The sequence below is a fragment of the Eretmochelys imbricata genome, chromosome 4, assembly GCF_965152235.1.
Source record: "Eretmochelys imbricata isolate rEreImb1 chromosome 4, rEreImb1.hap1, whole genome shotgun sequence".
NCBI lineage: Eukaryota > Metazoa > Chordata > Testudines > Cheloniidae > Eretmochelys > Eretmochelys imbricata.
The window spans coordinates 35,707,729-35,729,120 of record NC_135575.1 but is presented as its reverse complement, the minus strand read 5'-3'; the positions used below and the strand labels follow the sequence as shown (position 1 = coordinate 35,729,120).

Genomic DNA, 21,392 nt, shown 5'->3' with positions numbered 1-21,392 from the left:
AACTCTCTGTGACTATCATGGTGCTCTGATGGCTAATTCCTCACCCCCTGCTTGGAAAACATCCCTCCTTAATGTCACAAATGCTTTTGGGAGAATCTCAACATTCTTGTTTTGTATTATTCAAATTACCCAACTCTTGATAATCATAACATATCCCACCTTTTTTATGACCTAGTGCAGAAATAGAATGCTACATGACTGTGAGGAATGGGTACTTCAGAGCTGTGGTTTATAACTGACCATAGCAGTTAGGGATGGAAAAAGCATCTGGCAATGGAAGATTGTGTTCTGGAAAAGTAGAATCTTTCCATAGTAGTTGTAGTTGCAAGCAGCTTCCATTTTAATTGCCCTCTAACTTTGACTTGCAAAACTGGTTTGTTTTTCGCTAGATTTTCTCTGAAGGCAGAAGAGAATATTTCTGCAAAGTCTGAAGAAATTTTCCCAGTTTTTTTTTTCATTATTATTATTATTTGGTCAGCTCAGTTCCCTGTGTTATGTTAGTGTCTGTCTCTAGCTTGGCTACAGTGGAAGCTGATGAGTGTTCAGCACTTCTTAAAACCAGACCACTTTATTTAGGTACCTAAATATAGATTTACAAGCTAACTTTGTACATATATGTTTTTAAAATCTTGACCTCTATGCCTTTTGAACATGTTTGATCAACAGTCGAGTGAAGGTAAGCTGTGCTATGCATGCATGTGGTTAAAGGTTATCTGAGGAACATGTATACCTTATTAGGTGATTGAATGAGGCAGGGTTCTGTAGGAGACATTATTAGGTTGGCCAGCACCACTAATTTCTTTAATAATTGGTTGACCTCTCCATCACATTTATTTAAAAAATTTTAAATGGTGTCTTTATTTATCTACACAGAGGGGGGAAAACATGGGAAATTCATAAAGTGGAAAAAAAAAGTGTTTAAAAAAAACAATTAAAGTTTGTAAATTACAATGTTCTTACCTACCATTCAGACATTTCCTTGCTTTTAAGTGGTTGGGTTTCATAACCTTACACTGCCTACACAATAAACAAACACTACTGAGCATTAGCTAATTACTGTTATCCCAACCTGCGCATCTTTGAATGGGCACCTCCTGGTTCTCCATCCTCAGTTTCAGGCCATGAGAGTTGGGCAAATAAGTCCATATTCAAAAATAAAAACAACACTCTACTTCCCAAAACCTCTCACATTTCTAGATTTGGACCTTTTTGAAAGCTAACATTTGTTGTCATGGGTTTTCACATGCCTCTGCACATCTCTCCTCCAGAAGTACCAAAATAACTTTTTTTTAAAAGGCCATTATTGTGCTATTTCCAGGCCAAAGAGAAGGAGGACATGCTAGCAATCTTCTTAGAAAGATGTATGAGGATAATGGCCAGTTTTGCTGACTCAAGGGCCCTGATCCTCCTCTGAGGATAATATGACACCATTGTAACTCCACTGACTTCGGTAGAGTTATTCCTGATTTATACAGGAGTAAATGATATCATAATCAGCCCCAAGAGGTTCAGCAAGCTTCATATTAGCATCCCAACTTTGGGGATCTTATCCAAATTGAACCCTTTTTGAGATTTCTCCATCACTACTACAAACCCAATAGGAGACATTAGGTGGAATATTGCTGATATTCTTCATCTTCTTTTTCTTAACACCACGTCTTTATTTGTTGTCATTCTAGGGTGAGCCAGGTTTGCCCGGTGAAGTGGGAGAAAGCGGAGCACCAGGGCTTAAGGTTAGTGCAGAAAACCAACTGAAAAATAAAGCACAGTACAGGTATGTATATGGATGATAGTGTCATGCTTTTTGATTTGTATATCATGATTAATTTGTAATAGGCTCTGCCTCTCTACAGTGCTAAGTGGTATTAAGAGACTTTAAACATTTCACCATAAAGGGGCATGTTCTTTTGCTGCACATGCATAGTTCCAGTCAACATTAGTGACGAGTATATGTGCACTGCAAGGCAAATATGATGCAAGCGTTTAGGAATTTGGAAACCTGTTTACATAGTATTGTTTATGCTTCTCATAATGCATTTCAGACCCTTTTTTAAGAACTACTGCAGTCAATTCTTTGATGAATGTCAGGATTAAATCTTGAGGTCTGAGACTGCTTCTTTGGAAGTTAACAGCAAACTTGAGTGGGAGAAGGTTTGAGTCCATAGTTATGGCAAAAAGAAAATGTTGCCTTGCATTTATTTTTTTGATTATTATTCCTTACTCGATTCCGAACAGATGAAATTGAACACACAAAACTTGATAACTTTGTTTGAATAAAAATCAGACACATCCAAAATGCTTTGATTGTTGGGCCTCTCAGAAAGGATAATACCAATTTCTAATCCCATCAGCTGTGTCTGTGTGTCTGTGCGGGCACATATGCTTCTCAGCTGATTTTACAGATCACATTGCTATTGACAGCTAGCCAGGATAGTCTTTAAAATGTACTGACGTGCCGCTTGTCCATCAGGAAAGAAAACAAGCCATTTGGGGCATACCCTTTTCTTGTTTTATACTCAGTGAATGCAAAGTATTTGCAGTTATTGCTTAATTCATATTCACAGCAGTATTCTTGGAGTTGCCAAGCAACCATCAAAAGTGGTGTGGATAAGCTAGAATGGTCAAAAATACAGAGATGAGTTGCCAGGGTCAGATTCAGTGTATGAAAGGGGATTTGCCATTGTACTGGCTTCTCACACAAAGTGTAATTAAAAAGTAATGGCTATAAACTGTCTTTTTTTATATAAAATTCTGCAAGCATTTTTTGCTCTCTACCAGATTATGAATCTAGACAAGATATTTAAGGGGTTTCTGTTTCTCATTAGGTGTCCTCCAAACTCCTCTCCAAACCTCAGGACCGCTCTCTTTTTCATTTTCTTCTCTCCCTCAGTCCCTCCAGAGTAAGGTGGGCTTGGCACATCTCCCTCTGGTTCCTCTCGGTCCTAATGGGTGGCTTCACAGAGCCATGAAGTTGTTCCTCACTTCCCTTAATCCAGAGTGAAAAACCAAGATGAGCCTTCCACACAACTGACCAGCCTTTTGCATTGCACTGTGTGTAATGTGTTGATGCAGCCCATCAGATTATAGTATTGAATCCTTTCTGACATGGCTTCTTCTATTGAATAATCTGTAATATTAAATGAAATTCAGCTGCTCTACAGTGTCTTGCATTAAATATGTTATCTAATGTCTCTTCTGTTGAGTTATCTAATGACATCATCTTAATAACGTCAAGATTTCTTTGTTCCTACTCTTTTGATCAGGGTGACCCTGGAGAACGAGGAGAAAAGGTGAGGCATATTTCACTTTCCCTGTGTTTATCTTGTTTTGAAGAATTGTGAATGCACAGGCAGCAGTGAGGACTGATCTGTTAAAAAACAACAACCTGCTGTGTTAAAAATTATTAACTAGAATTCAGTCACTGAACTGACAAAACTGTGGACCCTCTTGTGGAACCCTTTACTGGGGCTAAGTAGCACTTACTCATGCAAACAATTCATTGACTTAATGAAACTACTCATGTGAGTCCTGTATGTGCTCACTAATATATGCTAGGGCTGCACAGGTGGACTCTGATATTATAGTATTTTTAAAGAATGTTCCTGCTTTGAATGAACAGAAAAGCAAGCTGGTTTGCATTACTTGGTGTTGGTGTTGTGAGTGTCTGTGGGCAGTAGTTTCTTGGAAAGGCAGTCAGATAGGACAGTGATATCTCATTTTACTCATGTTGAGTTCTCTGTTGCAGCCCAGCTCTACTTGAATAAGGGTGAGAGAATAAGGGTGAGAATAAGGATGGATGGCCCATCCATCTCAACTTTAGACTTCATGAAAAAGGACAGGAACACAAATGCACTACTTGTTCTCACTTGCATTGGTATCAATGAGGAACAACTCCATAGAAATCAATGGAGTTACACCAGTACAATATCACAGATCAGAATCGTCCCCACAGTACTAGTAACTATGGGTCTGATTCTGTCCTATCAGAGCAGAATTCTAATGGGACTACTCCTATAAGAAAGTGCTACTCTACATGAGCAAGGCTTATAGAACCGAGCCTCCCTTTACTCTCCTGAAGCAGTGTAATAGATTGAAAACAATGGGGCTAGTCAAGGAGTAAATTTCTCTGGCTATATGCCATCCAGACCTCAGGAAAATCCTGAAATGCACCTTATACTTGGGCCAGGAGGGAAATGGCATAGAGAATCATCCCCAACTAGCTACATAAGCAGATAGGGTGGGAGGCCAGGATTGGGCCATACCTTTTTTAAAAGGTTTTTTTTGTTTGTTTTATTTGGGCAACTTTTTTAATGATCCTAGTCAGGAAAATTTCCAAAATGGTTTCAAAAGCAATGAGAATTCCTTAACAAATATTTTATAAATGACAGCCATCCATTACTTGTATAAGAATTCCTTGTGTTTGACATGGGTTCACTGGTACACTCTTTGGTCCAATAGTAGATAATATTTATCAACAAATTTTAGTTGATGAAAAAAATATTTTAAAAAACCCCCTCTCTTTCAAGAACTCAGAAGCCTGCAAAAGTCTTTGGGCCTGATTCTCATTTACACCTTTTACACTTCTCTGGCCAGCAAGGGGTGAGTCAGTGTAAATTAGGATTCAGCCTTTCTGTACAGGTGAAGCTTTTAAAATATTTCTTTAAAAAAGCTATCAACAATTTTTAAATAGGGACATTTTCTCCCAGGCAATGACAAGAGTATTACTTCAACATTACCTCTTTGAGTAATGCTTAGCATTTACATGGAGACATGAATGGTTTTGGTAGCTTATTCTATATTTTAGTTAAGTTTTACTAGCTTCACACTGATTCATGGGGAAATACTTGAAATTCAAAGAGCATATCATGAACTGCTTCAAAATCATAATAAAAATGTATTGGAAGCCAGTAATTGCCAACTCTGTTTGATCAAATGCGTCTATCAATGACTTTGTGGTGAAAAATATTTACTGGTTATTCCTAATGCTGAATCATCATAAAATCATTCCTTTGTCACTGAACCAGAATGAACTGGGGATGTCTGTAGACTAAATGAACAAGAAGATGAAATGACATGACAGTATGTATTTACTCAAGGAACTGTGAAGAGGTTTATAACTTTGAAATACCTTTCCTATCAGTGATCAAATATAACAGTTGTGTAAGTTATATTTCAGACTACAAATCCAAATGAAATATATCAAATCATGTTTTTCTCCTCCTGTGGATTTAAGTTGAATGAAGACTCTGAGTTCATGTTGTAAATGTCTTATTACATTTATTTGAGAGACAGGGTGGTAAGGTAAATACATTTATTTATTTGGTCATTTATTATAGACTCTGGCTGGTGAATTAAAACTGTTAGCCTGGTAATAGTGTTTGCAAGTTGCAAGTTATTTCTGGATACTTTGTGAATGCATGAAAATTATTTTAAAAATTGCAAAACAGCACTGCAAATATATATATTTTTTAATTTTAGGGTGATGCTGGAGAAAACGGACCCAAAGGTGACATGGGTGAAAAGGTACATCTATTAATGAGTAGAGATGAAAGGATATTTTAAAGGCCATAAAATATAACCAGAAGATGAAAGGGGAATGATACCAAAAAGAAAATATACAAAGAGACTTTTAAAAAGGTTGAATGGTCTGACCTTGACTCATTCTCACAAACAGCAGAAACTCATCAGTTCTAATTAAGTACAGAGGGCCTGCTTATGCTACAGTAGTTAAAACATGAGACCTGACAGTGCATCTTTTATAAACCTCTAAATATGCATTACACAGAAACTTGAATCACAAGCTATCAGATATTCTTGTTATGTCTGTTTGGTAAATGATGCAAGTTTTGAGTATTAAGGCCAAAGACATTGCTGCATTCAGCATTGCAATGCCTAACTGGTGTAAGAACATAAATCTTATTTTCAAAAGGCAGTAAGAGACTTATGAACCAAAATCATATCAACAGTCAATAATAGTTTGGCAGCAACATCTAAATACCTTTAAAAATCTGGGTCCAAAATCCTAGCTGCAGTGTACAGCCTGAGTACTCAGGATGTGCATTGGGGAGTTCCTCTGAGTCTGAGAGGGAAGAATTCTACAACCAGGACATGGAGCAGCAGCTAGGTCTCCCTATAGATGGTACTTCAGTCCCCACTTCCCTCCCAGGACATGCCTCTTTACATGCCAGGTAGATCCACTTAACCACACTGCTGGAGATCTGGAGCTAAGGGAGATGTGCCAAGGCACAGCACCCCCATACAGAGACCCAGTGTCCCCAACAGATCCCTGAGGTTAGTAGGGATCTCAGGAGATCTGAGGGTTCTGAGAGGACCAACCCCTTACTTTTTCAGAGTGGGGAATGCTGCCCTCTGACTGGATCGGAAAAAAAAATTCTGTAAGGGGAAACTGATCCCCTTCCACATTCTTTTCCAAAGGAAGGGCCAAGGCAATCTGGCATACAGTTGAAAACATAATCCAAGTGGCTGACCAAAACCCCCAAAAGTTTGAAAATTCAGAGTGAAAGTTAAAAATTATGTTTCAGATCTTTGTTATTTCACACCAGCTAAAGATCTGGCTTCCATGCCTTTACGTCAGCTCAGTCTCCTCAGGTACCATATTTCAGAAGTCTCCAAAGAATGGGTGATTTTGTATATCATGTGCATTATGACTGAGAAATGGGAAGCTGAGATTGTTACCACTGACAGATTTTATGGTTTAAGAGGAATGGGAAAAATAGAGAATCATACCTGCAGGCAATAAATTCAAATCCAGTCCATGTCTCTAGCACGGTTGCCAACTTTCACGTGGTAAATAAGCACTCCGACTTCCACAATAAGCCAAAAATCAAGCTAATCCCATTTCAAAACAAGGCCAAAATAAGCCAGTCCCTAAGAACCCCAACACTCTGTAACTATATCCCCCCATCGTGTAGTCTGGGACTGTGGTGGGCCTGCTGTGCACCCCTGACTCTCTTCTCCCCTTGCCTCTGTTTGCCCCTTGCCCCCGCTTGCTGGGAGTAGATAAAAAAAAAGAAGCAACAAGCTACAAGCCAAAAACTAGCCAACAAGCATCTTACAAGTCAATTAAGCCAAAAACAAGCCCAATTTCTGCATTTTTATCACAAGTTTGGCATGTCTGGTCTCTAGTGGCCAGGAATCATTACTATCTATTTTTGAATATTTAAATTATTATTCTATTACTCAAAAATATATGCAGTTTGATTTCATAACTATTTTCCTGAGAGACCTAGTAGCATGTCTAGAGACATTTTTTATGTCCTGAGAATGTCATGCTTAGCCAAATCATTGGAACAGTAGATCAGATAAATAGGTCATGTATATGTTCATGAAACAATATTAAGGTCCAACAGCAGCTAAAATAGAAGTTCAGAATCTCTCCTGTGAGTCCCATGACGCTTCAGTAATTGTTCTTCAATTGTGTCTGCTACTGAAGTACTTGGCATGTGTCCAAGTGAAAACAAAAAAATCTAAAAAAATCAATTCCTCATTCTGTTGGGAATTTATCCTTCCAAAGCCAGACATTGTGTGTGTTTCTGTGTGGACCTCAAATTGTTTGGTATTCTAGTTGGGAAGAACTTTTAGAAAAGATAGGTCAGCAGATGGCCTTTTGAATGTTCATCTGAAAAACTTTAACTGAATTGACTGAACCTCTGAAACATATAATGCTCCCACCACTTCCAAGTTTCATGTAATTGTCTGGAGTACTGGGGTGAAATGAGGATGGATAGATAGTTTTTGTACAGGTCTCATTACTTTACCAGCATCAGGCTAGTTGCTTCATGATAGGAGTTGGGCTTCCCATAGATCTGTGAAGGTATAGGAGAAGGCCACAGAACTTCTCTGATTATGTCCTGCAGAGTGACTCTGCAGTGGAGGACTGTTTGGTTAGGAGTTTAGGAGAATATATTTTTGGTGTGGAAGTTTAGGAGTGAGTAAGCACTGAAGTCAGAGTAATTACTCCACAATTACACCAGTGTAGTTAGGAGCAGTGCTCCTGTGGCTAGTGCTCCAGTGACTTGCACTATCTTTGACCGTCATTATACTTATAGCAGAGATGAATTTGACCCAGTGGTTGTTAATTGTGTTGGTTGCAGAGGAAAAAAATCACGATGACTGCTGCCCCCTAATAGGAACAGCCAACAGTAGCATACTCACCAAATAGCTCTCGTTTTCCTTCCCTTTCTTAATCCATCAGTCACTTCTCCCCGTCAATGGCAGGATCGTCTTCAGGAGACAGACGGGAGCTCTGTGGCTTTCTCTTCCAACATAGTTGCAGGAATTTCGGGTAGTGCCATGAGAAGCCTTTCACACTCTCCTCTAGCCATTGATGGGGGTATGGGAAATCCTCTCCTTTTCCCCCTGCCCTGATAGAAGCAGTTGGCACTGTGTTCCAGAATATCTCTCTACTGTCCTTTCTGCTGCACCGTTAATATTGGGTGTTGGTCAAAGTTATGCATGCTATATCTAAGCCAGGATGCACCATATGCCTCAGAAGTCTCGGAACATGGGATATTTGGATGACTCTTGGGCTTCTGAAACATTTGGTGCACTCTAGGACATCACTAGGGCAAAGCATTGGAGCAGTACTTGAGCGGCAGTGAGGCTTACGGACTTACTGAGCCTCTTTTTTCAAGGTAGCATGGGGAGGGGTCTTTGAACCTGAGAAAAGAGGGAACCACGGAAGTTTTGGATGTGCAGGAATGATTTATCAAGACTAATCTGAACCAAAAATAAGGTTCAGAGATGAAAGAAGATTAGAGCCAGTTCACCCAGACCTCTCCCTTTGTCCACACCCCCATACAGTAAACCTCCATAAATGTTGTCTGAATGAACAATACATAAACCATTGCAGTAAATAATAATAATTAATAATTAATAATAAGCAGTTATATAGTATCTTTATCCAAAGATCTCAAACATTAAGACTCACAATTCCTGTGACATGGGTAAGTATTATTTATCCCCATTTTATATATGGGGATACTGAGACAGAGAGGTGAAGAGATAACAATTTCAAACCAGGGTGCCTAAAGTTAGGAGCATATACCCATATTTATGCACCTAAATGAAAGTAGTGTCATTTTCCACAGATGACGCACATCCACAGCTCCCATTGATCTTACTACATAAACATAGACTTAGGTGCGTATATTTTGACAACGCTGGCATCAGTGAGCTGTCTTAGGTCACATACAGAGTCAGTGGCAGACTTGGGAATGGAAACCACTCATTAGTCCTTGCTTCCATTCTCCTGCTGTAGCCATTGGCCTCTCAAGCAGCCAAAATCCCCTTGAAGTACTTTTCCATTTGTGTTTTCTCCTGCTGAAATTCTTTCATTTCCAATCCAGCTGACTCAGTGAGGGACTGAGAACACGCTCTAGCTACATGGTTTTTACTTTATCCTGTATTAGTTTTCATTCTTGAATGAAAGTGGATCATAAACACTTTGTGTCTTATCTGTGCTATTTCCAGTGTTATCCCTTAAAATGTTTAACTTGTGACTGTCTCTCAGCAGTTGCTTTGCCACTTTATAGCTATTAAAAAGTCCTTGAGATTTCACAGTTGTACGTGCTGTGAGGGACAACAGCAATATCACACATACATGTCTATCAAAATGAGACCGCTCAGGTTTCCAGACATGAATCAGCCTTTCAGAAAATGGCCTTTTGTTTTCTCTTTGCCCTCTGAAGAGAGAGTTACAATAACTATGAAAAGGAAACCAGGCTTTTAAAATATAAATCACCACGGCTCTTCGTTCAGCTTTACTGAACCACAGGACAGCTAATCAAAAACTGGTGTTTTTATACTAGTAGTTTACATTTTATTGTTTTATATAGTGCAAGACTATAATAATAATACTTAGCATTTATACTGTGCTTAACATCTGTTAAGATGTTACTGTTACAGATATTAGCTATTCTACTCAGTATGTGCATCAGTAGCATTCTGCTTTAAGACACAGGGTAAGCTTACTGCACAGTGATCTCTTAATTTTCTTGATCAATCGTAATTCATAATAATAATAATAAGGAAACTGTCCAAATACAGGTTCTGTAAACAACTTCTACAGTTTTCACAGGGTTGACCTATTTACATGAGTAAGTTGACTAGCAAAACTTTTCAAGTGAGAAATAGCATTTAATAATTTAGCTTCCTCCACTTTACTTTGGTGTTCCATTGAAGACAAGGTGCAGTGAAATGAAAGTACAGGAATTTTCAGAAGTCTACAAAGGCTAGTAAAGAACTGAGAACCAGAAGCACTCTGCCGTAGCCACTGGCTGATTCTGTGACTTTGGGCAAGTCCTATCAAACCCAGACACTCAGAGCAAAACACAGGAGAACCTCTTTGAAAGTTAGTTGCTTCATCAGAACTGACCTTTCCTGAGCAAATAAATTTCAGCTCATCTGACATTCTGTTACTTACAACATTTAGTGCATTAAAGCATCAAGATAAAAACAGCGAAAATCTGTGCAAAAGAGATGGATAGTCTGACATGTTAAACAAGATAAACTAATGGGTCACTGGATTCTTTGAGGTTGAATGTCATTAACACAAAAGCTTTGTCAATTAAGGCCTGAGACTTGCCATCTGTAGTTGTGGACCCAAAGGACCAGTGATGCTCTTTGATATGGCAAATAATTTTGAATGTGTCATAGACTTGGGGATGTCAAAACATGAAGAGGCATAGCACTATACTCTAGCTTCCCACTACACATCTCTTTAAAATTCCTTTTTGTTACAGCAACTACATTATTGGTTGTAAAACTTTTCAAACAAGTGAATAGGTTATTAAGTGGTCTGGATAAATGGAAAGCAAATCCCACATCTGCATTTCTTTGAAAGCAGAATTGTTTCTCTTTGAATAATACTGACTTATTGTCAATGGTCAAATTGGTATGCAGTGTCTCAAGACATATTTAATCTTGCTACAGTAATTGAGAGGTACTTTGAGAAGGTTCCAGGATAATCATGCCTGTGTTTGTTAGTTTCCTGAACTATCAGTTTCCTGAAAATATACATGTACATAATAAGTGTGATCATTGTTTCCTTGTGAATTTTATATCAGGGTGATCCTGGATCTTCTGCTGCAGGAATTAAGGTAATGTTGTGTTTATAGTGGTCATTTTTTGCAGAATCCCTGTCACTTTATGCCACAACTCTTTTCTCCTCTTCTACGACCCTGAGGTTTTTTTTTTCACTTTGTCTGATCTTGTGGTTGCTTATTTGTTTGTTTATTTAATCTTTCAATTAGGGAGAACCTGGAGAATCTGGTCGGCCAGGACAAAAGGTAATACATGAAAGCATTCAGTCCCTTTTTTCCTCACATTTAGACTTGCCATCAAATCTTGTTTATACAAAACATTAGTACTGGAGATTCCGTCTTGCACATAAATTGCTTATTTGGTCATAGCAATGATTGCAAGATAGTGCAATTTAACTGATTGCTCAAGGTCTATACACATTTTGTTTATGATAATTTTGAGTTTTGAAAAAAACTTGAATAAGAATGACACTGGATAGAGTGAAAAGTGAGAATTAGAATAACCCACCCACTCTTATAACTACAGGGCACTTTTTTCCACACTGAAAGTTTGCACTATCTCAGCTGTCTGAAACTAACAAAGAATGGCTCTGCTGTCTGAATGTTGACAACTTACCCTCGCATGTTTGACTAAATATTGACCTGCAGATTATAGTATGTTATTACACCTCATTAAGATGAAATAAATATTGACTCTAGGGCTGGAAGTTCTCTCTCACTTGTGCTGGTAGTGAGGAGCTAAACTGGTAGAAGCGGACACAAGCTTTGAAAAGTTAGGAGCAAGTAGCTCCACTACGTGCTACCCCTCCCCTGCCCCCCGAGAAGCCTTTCCACTGGACACTGTGCAGCCAGAGCTTTCTTGGTTGGGAGGAGGTGTAGCGGGGAACAGCTGCTCAATATGGCATGATGCCCTCTTGGCCTAGGAAATTGCCAATAGGAAGTGAATGGTGCACCAAGCAGCATTGCCTGCCCCCTCCATGCCTTTGACCCTTTTTCAGAGGATAGGATAGGATGCAGGCACAGATGGGAAAGCTTGTGACTGTGTCTCTCCTCAAGGAGCCTGAAGGTGCTAGCAGAACACCAAGGAGAGGTTGGATTTTAACACTACAATCCTGGGAGGTGTGAGGTAGCAGTTTGGCTTCCCTCTGGAGTGTACAGTGTTTCCTGGGAACAACCCTTCACCATCCCCACCTCTTGTAAAGTAAGAAACCTCTCCCCTATCCCAACAGGAGAACTGGAAATTTAATCTGCAAAGTACACTTTGGAGATTTTCCAGTACTCAGGTCAGGGGACAAGTAAAATCATATACTGTATATAGGGAATATCAGGCCAGCTATATTCTAAAACTCAGTTCCTTTTTATGGCCATATGGAACTCTGAGAAACCATTTTTTTTAAAATCAGTAAAAGACAAAATTGCAGCTGAGTTTCTCTACTTGGCAGGTTTTAATCGGAATGATTTGTAACAGACTCTATACGACTATTATGATATGCAAATTAAATTTGTTAGTAAAGCTCAGTTTCGAGTAGGAGAGCTAGCGAAAGCAGTTTTAACCTGTGGAATCATTGTGCATCATGTACTGCATGTTCTACTTGGATAATAAACTACAGAATGCACTTTAAATGTTTAGATTCATACTCTCATTTGCTATCTGCCAGGCAGGGAACAACTAGCAGTGATTTATTAGCAAGATACTGATCTCACTGCCCAATGCAATCAGGTTTGATATAATAGATGTAATATAGATAAATAACCAGTAGCCACGAACTTCACATTAATGTAGAGTTTTATAAGTGATGAGCTTGTCTTTGTGTGGTTGCATATGATGTTATGGAAAGAAAGTGCCAGGCTTTTGTCTCAAACATTTACATTGCCCATAATATTTTGAATACTCATTCTCTCTCTGTATTTTATTGTTCTCTTTTTTTAAACTTACGAGTGAATTGGGGCATGATTCTTAAACGTACTTCAGCACCTTGCTGTACCAGAAGGGACTGTGCACATTTCTTTACACTGCCCTTCCAATGCACCTCAGTCTTGACCTCAGTACACCCTCCAGTTTCGGCATCAGGCCACACTTGAGCATATATTGCCAGTCAGACTAAAGTGAGTGATTGTTTTGTGATGTGGTCTAGTGGCTACTTTGAAACCACAGAACATATTTCACTTGTGATCTACTGTAAATCATATTTGAACTCAGTACTTTAGAGGCAAAAGGCTTGTGGATTTATGCATTGTGCCACTTAGCCCATATGTTTCCCTTCATTATGTGTGTATACACACACATACACACACACACACACACATATATATATATAATTATTTTCAAACCTTACAATCTGGAGGCAAAAATATGTTCTCTGCGAGATCACTGTAAATGTAATACCAAGAAATTGATGTGAAGATAATACTGTAAATAAAAAGAGTCTCTCACTGAAATAAGATGGGCCAAAGTTTTAATGAATAGATGCTGAGGTTCATAATCACTTGTATTTACATGAGCATATCTGTCAATTGAATGTGCAAAACAAACAGGTTATTGCTCATAAAATATCTGTTTGCTTGTACAATTAACCGGTTTCTTGCACAAATGCACATATATGGACTTCTGCTTCTGGTCTTTAAAAATTTGACCCTGTGAGAAAAATTCTCCTCTCTGATCCACAGTAAAGGTATTTTATTCACTGAAGTGCAGATCTCTGTTGTGTAGTCTGTAATCCATCCTACATGGAACGCCAAGTCACACCAGTCTGAGTTCAGTACTTAAAACAAGTGCAGAATGTCTGATAGAGATCTGAACTGCAGTGAATAAAAGACCTGTATTATGGATCAGAGGGTAATTTTGCCTTATATTTTTACTTGCCTGTGAATAGAGAATATGGGCTAAATCCTATAGTTCTTACTCAGGCAAAACTCCCATTGCAGACAATGTGAGCTTTTCGTGAATAAGTAATAAGTATGAAATGAGGGTTTGACGTTTCTTATATATATACCATGCATGTACAGATTAATGGATAAATACATATCAATCTACATTTAAATATCACACTTTAAATGAGATTCACTATTTGAGTGTAAATATAATGAAGACACAAATAAACTAGCAATGAGAAACGTTTATATAGGCATGAACTGTGTCAACTGTCAATTTCCCAAATTTTTGTTCTTTCCTATTATGAGGACACCTTCAGAATGTACAGCTATTTTTACAGCACCCAATGGGAGTTTTCTCTGATTAAATACCAAGAATTTGATCCTCTATTAGTATTCACTAGAGTAGATATGTGTGGAAACACACTGAAGTTCCAGATCTCAATGTAGTATTGGAGCCTTAGTCTTTACGCATGAAAAACTCCCATTGTGCACCATAAAATAATAAAAAGGACAGAGCAAAGACATTAAGTTTTGGTCCATGTTGTGCATTTATTCATGTATTGATTCATATGTGAGGATATTTGTGTATGACTGAATGAAATACGTCTGTGTGTGAATGTATGAAAAAAGGATAGGTGTGCCATATACGTTATAGATGTAGCCCACGTACATTATATATGTTCTATAACAACTTAGAATATTTGACTGCTTTAGTTTGATAGACTGGAGTTTGTATTCAGCTTTTGTTTGTCTTTGGAGTCATTTAATCTCATAAATCATATCAAACGTATATTTTGAAAAAAGTTAAAGAATGAAAATAGTGTCCATTCAACTTCAATGAACTTCATAATAGAACACGAGTAATTGAAATGTATTTTTAATCTTGCCTTGAAGAGTACAGTTTAATCACTTTAGTTAGTGTACTTAGAATTTGAGTTCTCCAAGGAAGGGACTGTCTTTCTGTTATATGTGTGTGAAGTGCCTAGTACAGTGAGGTCCCGAGCCCTGATCGTGGACTGTGCATGCCATGGCAACACAAATAAAATAATAATAAAAGATCTATTAATTATAATGATTAAACATTTATATTTAGAACTGATTTTTACTTATTTTAAAACAGAAGGAGAAAAAGTCATGTCATGTCCACGTCAATGAAAGTAATTGACAGATTATAGTATTAATATCTTTGTTTCACTAGCATATCTGACTCTTCATGCAAGAAAAAAAAAGATGGAGTAGAACTTTTGGGCTAATACTATATCAAGAGTGAATGTAATACATCCTGTTCAGAGAATTACTCTTTAAACAGGAGTAATGGCTCAGTGTCTGTTAGACAATGGTAGGCAGTATACCAACTGGTAATAGAATCTGCTGAAAATGATATCCTGTCCTCCATTCCTTTATTGTATTTCACATTTAAAATTTCCAAAGTGGATTGTCCTTTTCAGTAGCTTCAGTCAGAAAGATTTGTTAAAATTCTGGAATGACTGAAATCTGCAAGGAAGATGGGCTTGGGTCCTCCTAAAATGTTTCACAGTTCTTTCGTTTGGCAAATCAATTTTCAAATCAACTATTCTTTTTTTGGTTTTGTTGTGGCAGATTGTAAATTTGCTAGAAATTCTTCAAGTACGTTTTAATATTATTACCTAAAAATATAGTGCAGTTGGTTATGTAAGCTGAGGAATTTGTGTGTGCTTGTAATCTCCATGCACTGGCCCAAACCACAAAATTGAGATCTGGATTTCAGTAAAGTTCAGGAATGGATGAATCTAGAGTTTAGTTCAAGAGGTAGGGACCAGCTACAAAGTTTGGACCTGATCTTCCCTATAATTCAGGGATGTTCAGATCCTGGGCTTTGGTTCAGGTCTCTCTCTATGATAGCTGGAAATCTACTGTCTGTCTAATTGTTTTGTCCTTGAAATCAAAATTATTACATCCATTATATTCCTAATGCCCTTTGATTTTTGGTGTTCATCATTTTCCTTCTCCTAAGAGGACATCATTTCAGCACCATTTCAACTAACTTCTTAGGATGATTGTATGTATGTAAATGTTGTGCTTGTCCTTCTCTCCCATAGAAAAATATCAACTTCATTCCAGAATGAATGTGTTCAGTCTTCAATTCCTGTTACACATTTTCTTCTTGAAAGTAGAGTATTTTGTTCTTTTTTATTGCAGTGCTAAATAAGCAGGGTATTTATTAGAAGTAGTTCTAGTTTATTTGCTTATGGTACTTTGTGGTGTTGTGGATGTGTACGTGTGTGTGCATTTACACTGAAATGTGGAGAGTGTTGATGGTTCTATAAAAATGATAGTTAATTGTAATTGAGTAATCCCCCTGAAAATGTACAAATTAAATTAAATTTTTGAGCCACATTTGTAGCTAAACTGGACATTATACTGCACCCTATCCAGCCAATAACTGAATAGGGGATAGAATTAAATATCTGCAATTGCAGTTTTGCAGAATTACTGCAAATGCAGTAAATGTCAGTATTCATATTATTTAATTAATACTATTTATTCCCTCTTCTTTTGATAAAAATACTGGCCAGAATTTTCAACCTGTGTGTCTAGTTAGGCTCCTAAATCCACAGGAAATGTTTAGGTACTTAAATGTAGGTTTAAGAGACTAAATTTAGGCATTCCGTTTAAACATTTTAGTGATACTTCTAGGTTAGCAAGCCCTTTAATGTACATTGTGTTGGCCTGAGTATCTGTGATCCCTGAAATGAATAGCAATCGTGTGTGTGTATGTGATTTCATACTATACCTACTACAGTGTATACCTGGTTGTTTTCTGGATACCAATTATAAATGAATATTGTTCTGTAATGTTATGTAATTTTCCTGTATAGGGTGAACCAGGTCTTCCTGGGCTTCCTGGACTCCCCGGGATAAAGGTAAATACAACCATAATATCTGTATAGTGGTACTTATATCTTCCTAAACATTTTTTATTTTAAAAAGGATTTTGTCACATGAAGGCCTTACACAGAAAATTGATCATCTATATATGAATGAATGAACAATATGCCTTACACTTTAATGTGCAGTAAAATGTCAGCTTACTTTGAAAAAAAAACCTGGACTCCTTTAAAAATAATGTCTTTTTTACATTTTTATTTAATTCAGGAGTCATCAATGTTTGTTTGCAGTTTAATTAGTATTTGCCAGTAACAATAGCCTACAGAACCTGCAAAGCTAACAGCCAAAGAACTGTCTTCATTATCCACAAATTGTGGAGGACCAGCTATGAGCAAAAATAGTCTCTGCTCTCATTGCTCATTAGTAATTTCCACTGACAAGTCAAAATATTTGAATAAGAATACTTCATCCAGTATTACCATTAAGCAGTCAGACAATCTGTGGACCAATAACTGGTTTATCTGCTGACTTCCATTCTGCCTGTTATATTTAGGCAAATTATTATAAAAGACCTGGAGTCAGTTCAGCCCTGGCGTTGCATTGGGAGTTGCTGCCAATTATACTGGAACTCAGTTTGATTCATTCTGTATTATACTATAAAAAGTGAGCAGATTTGAAATGTTCTGAATGAGAGCTGACTGAGTTGATTGCTTCTCTTTCATGGCAGGGGTAATTCTTTCAGACAATGAAAACTCTTAGAATTTCCTTATATTCCATTTTCAGCATGGGCCTGTGAACAGCTGATGGAGAGCTTTTATTTTCTCCCCACTGAATACAGGGGATGAAATCCTGCCTCCATCAAAGTAAAAACACCCTTGAGCAGTGGGACCAGGCTTTCCTTCAAAGTGTATAACATTTGCAGTAGCTTGCTCAGTGACAGTTGTCGAGTGCCACAATGTTTTAACTTAGTGTCCATTTTTCATTTGTGGAAAATAATAAGAGGAGTTGATTGGACATCCTACACATGCAAGAGCATGTGTGCTTATTTTAAAATGTGGGCTTATGTGTCTTAATACTGAAAGGTGCAGGACCTGGAGATAGAAATTATGTTAGGTCCTGTCTGTTCTGTAAGAAAGAACCATGGTTTACTGTGTCGTGAAAGATCATGTTGCAAATGGATCCTTCAGAATGGTTAAATTTATAGTGTAGATGGGACATTAATATATACAAAGAAACACTTTTAGTGATTGTCTCTATCTACTTTGGAAAGTCAGTATAGAAATAACATTTGTTTTGTAGTGTGTCCTTAATATAGTTCAGTTGGAGGTCACTGCCAGCAGATTAAGAGCAATTATCAAAACTGGCTTTGGGCACTGAAAAACCTGAGATTGAGCCAACCAAGCTAGAAGATCTTATTACGGTAACATCTTCTGGGGGCTAGCAGAATGAGCACTTTTGAGATAGTTCCCATTGCAACATATACATTTTAATGAGAAGAAAGATGAAGCTCGTTGGAAAAAATCAGAGTCACATCTCCTAGTACGGATTCAGTTCCTAGAAAGGAATTTTCTTTTCTTTTTTTTCTAGATTTCTAAAGGGGACTATCCACAATAATGAATTCTCTTTCGAGCACCCTTTGACTCGTGGTTATTGATACTATACTACGACAGGTGATCTGCAAAGACTCCAGTGACTGTCGCTGACAGCTGGACCCCAAAAAATCTAAAACTAATTTAAACATGTCTCTCAGGGAATGTCTAGTTGAACATTTAGTGTGCGGCAAGCTGGGGTGTGAATCTACAGTGCTGCAGCCTGCCGTGCACTGCCTGTGTGGACCCTGCTGCAGCACACTAAAAATTCCCCAGTGCACTTTGTATACGGCTGTTTCAAACTTATGAGAAAGCAGTCACCTTCAGCCTTTATATGTGCTTTTGTCTCTTCACATACTATCGTTTTGGAGATGATGGCAGCACAAAGAGGGTGGTAGATAGGTCCACTAGAGAGACAAAAGATTAATGATGTGAGAAATGGGGGAAGCATGAAGTTCTGGATATTGTGGAATAGATGTTTTCCAGCATTAAGCCTCTGGGGTGATGCTGACTTCTGCTGGAATAACGTAGGGTGCACTGGTAGAATTCATACCTGCCACATAGGAGGCCCAGGTTCAATTCCCAGCCAGTTCAACACTGAACTCTAGGTGTTCAGATACTATGGTATAAGGATCTATATAGAACAGACCAGGGCCCTGGTGGTGAAAAGCCTGCCTGGATGTGTGTGGCATTGTTTGAGATGCCTTTGAATGCTGTTTCACTGGGGAGCCTGCAGACAGCCATTGCCATCCAAAGGTGGGAAGCAGTGGTAGGACAGGTACTGGCATTGTATCTAAAATGCACAGATTCTTATAGAGCATTGGATGCCATTTAAAGTTACATTCCCTGACCAAACCCTCAGGGGAGCATGGTACTATCAGTGGAAAACTAAATCCCCAAGAGACGATCAAGAGAACATTAAGTCATAGGAAGCTACCTTGGATGAGCTAGTCAGGTGAATGAAGAAATAATAAAGGTACATAGAATCATAGAATCATAGAATATCAGGGTTGGAAGGGACCCCTGAAGGTCATCTAGTCCAACCCCCTGCTCGAAGCAGGACCAATTCCCAGTTAAATCATCCCAGCCAGGGCTTTGTCAAGCCTGACCTTAAAAACTTCCAAGGAAGGAGATTCCACCACCTCCCTAGGCAACGCATTCCAGTGTTTCACCACCCTCTTAGTGAAAAAGTTTTTCCTAATATCCAATCTAAACCTCCCCCACTGCAACTTGAGGCCATTACTCCTCGTTCTGTCATCTGCTACCATTGAGAACAGTCTAGAGCCATCCTCTTTGGAACCCCCTTTCAGGTAGTTGAAAGCAGCTATCAAATCCCCCCTCATTCTTCTCTTCTGCAGGCTAAACAATCCCAGCTCCCTCAGCCTCTCCTCATAAGTCATGTGTTCTAGACCCCTAATCATTTTTGTTGCCCTTCGCTGGACTCTCTCCAATTTATCCACATCCTTCTTGTAGTGTGGGGCCCAAAACTGGACACAGTACTCCAGATGAGGCCTCACCAATGTCGAATAGAGGGGGACGATCACGTCCCTCGATCTGCTCGCTATGCCCCTACTTATACATCCCAAAATGCCATTGGCCTTCTTGGCAACAAGGGCACACTGCTGACTCATATCCAGCTTCTCGTCCACTGTCACCCCTAGGTCCTTTTCCGCAGAACTGCTGCCTAGCCATTCGGTCCCTAGTCTGTAGCGGTGCATTGGATTCTTCCGTCCTAAGTGCAGGACCCTGCACTTATCCTTATTGAACCTCATCAGATTTCTTTTGGCCCAATCCTCCAATTTGTCTAGGTCCTTCTGTATCCTATCCCTCCCCTCCAGCGTATCTACCACTCCTCCCAGTTTAGTATCGTCCGCAAATTTGCTGAGAGTGCAATCCACACCATCCTCCAGATCATTTATGAAGATATTGAACAAAACCGGCCCCAGGACCGACCCCTGGGGCACTCCACTTGACACCGGCTGCCAACTAGACATGGAGCCATTGATCACTACCCGTTGAGCCCGACAATCTAGCCAGCTTTCTACCCACCCTATAGTGCATTCATCCAGCCCATACTTCCTTAACTTGCTGACAAGAATACTGTGGGAGACCGTGTCAAAAGCTTTGCTAAAGTCAAGAAACAATACATCCACTGCTTTCCCTTCATCCACAGAACCAGTAATCTCATGATAAAAGGCGATTAGATTAGTCAGGCATGACCTTCCCTTGGTGAATCCATGCTGGCTGTTCCTGATCACTTTCCTCTCATGCAAGTACTTCAAGATTGATTCTTTGAGGACCTGCTCCATGATTTTTCCAGGGACTGAGGTGAGGCTGACTGGCCTGTAGTTCCCAGGATCCTCCTTCTTCCCTTTTTTAAAGATTGGCACTACATTAGCCTTTTTCCAGTCATCCGGGACTTCCCCGGTTCGCCACGAGTTTTCAAAGATAATGGCCAATGGCTCTGCAATCACAGCCGCCAATTCCTTCAGCACTCTCGGATGCAACTCGTCCGGCCCCATGGACTTGTGCACGTCCAGCTTTTCTAAATAGTCCCTAACCACCTCTATCTCCACAGAGGGCTGGCCATCTCTTCCCCATTTTGTGATGCCCAGCGTAGCAGTCTGGGAGCTGACCTTGTTAGTGAAAACAGAGGCAAAAAAAGCATTGAGTACATTAGCTTTTTCCACATCCTCTGTCACTAGGTTACCTCCCTCATTCAGTAAGGGGCCCACACTTTCCTTGGCTTTCTTCTTGTTGCCAACATACCTGAAGAAACCCTTCTTGTTACTCTTGACATCTCTCGCTAGCTGCAGCTCCAGGTGCGATTTGGCCCTCCTGATTTCATTCCTACATGCCCGAGCAATATTTTTATACTCTTCCCTGGTCATATGTCCAACCTTCCACTTCTTGTAAGCTTCTTTTTTATGTTTAAGATCCGCTAGGATTTCACCGTTAAGCCAAGCTGGTCGCCTGCCATATTTACTATTCTTTCGAC

At 39.0% G+C, this 21,392-nt stretch overlaps 1 protein-coding gene across 1 annotated transcript in view; it reads left to right on the top strand.

The window, feature by feature from the left end:
- COL25A1 (collagen type XXV alpha 1 chain) overlaps nt 1–21,392 on the top strand; it is a 428,953-nt gene that overhangs the window by 338,573 nt on the left and 68,988 nt on the right. Inside the window, exons 13-18 of the mRNA XM_077814764.1 lie at nt 1,680–1,733; nt 3,264–3,290; nt 5,479–5,523; nt 11,088–11,120; nt 11,274–11,309; nt 16,796–16,840. Coding sequence (XP_077670890.1) covers nt 1,680–1,733; nt 3,264–3,290; nt 5,479–5,523; nt 11,088–11,120; nt 11,274–11,309; nt 16,796–16,840 — 240 coding nt within the window. The remainder of the gene's footprint in view (nt 1–1,679; nt 1,734–3,263; nt 3,291–5,478; nt 5,524–11,087; nt 11,121–11,273; nt 11,310–16,795; nt 16,841–21,392) is intronic.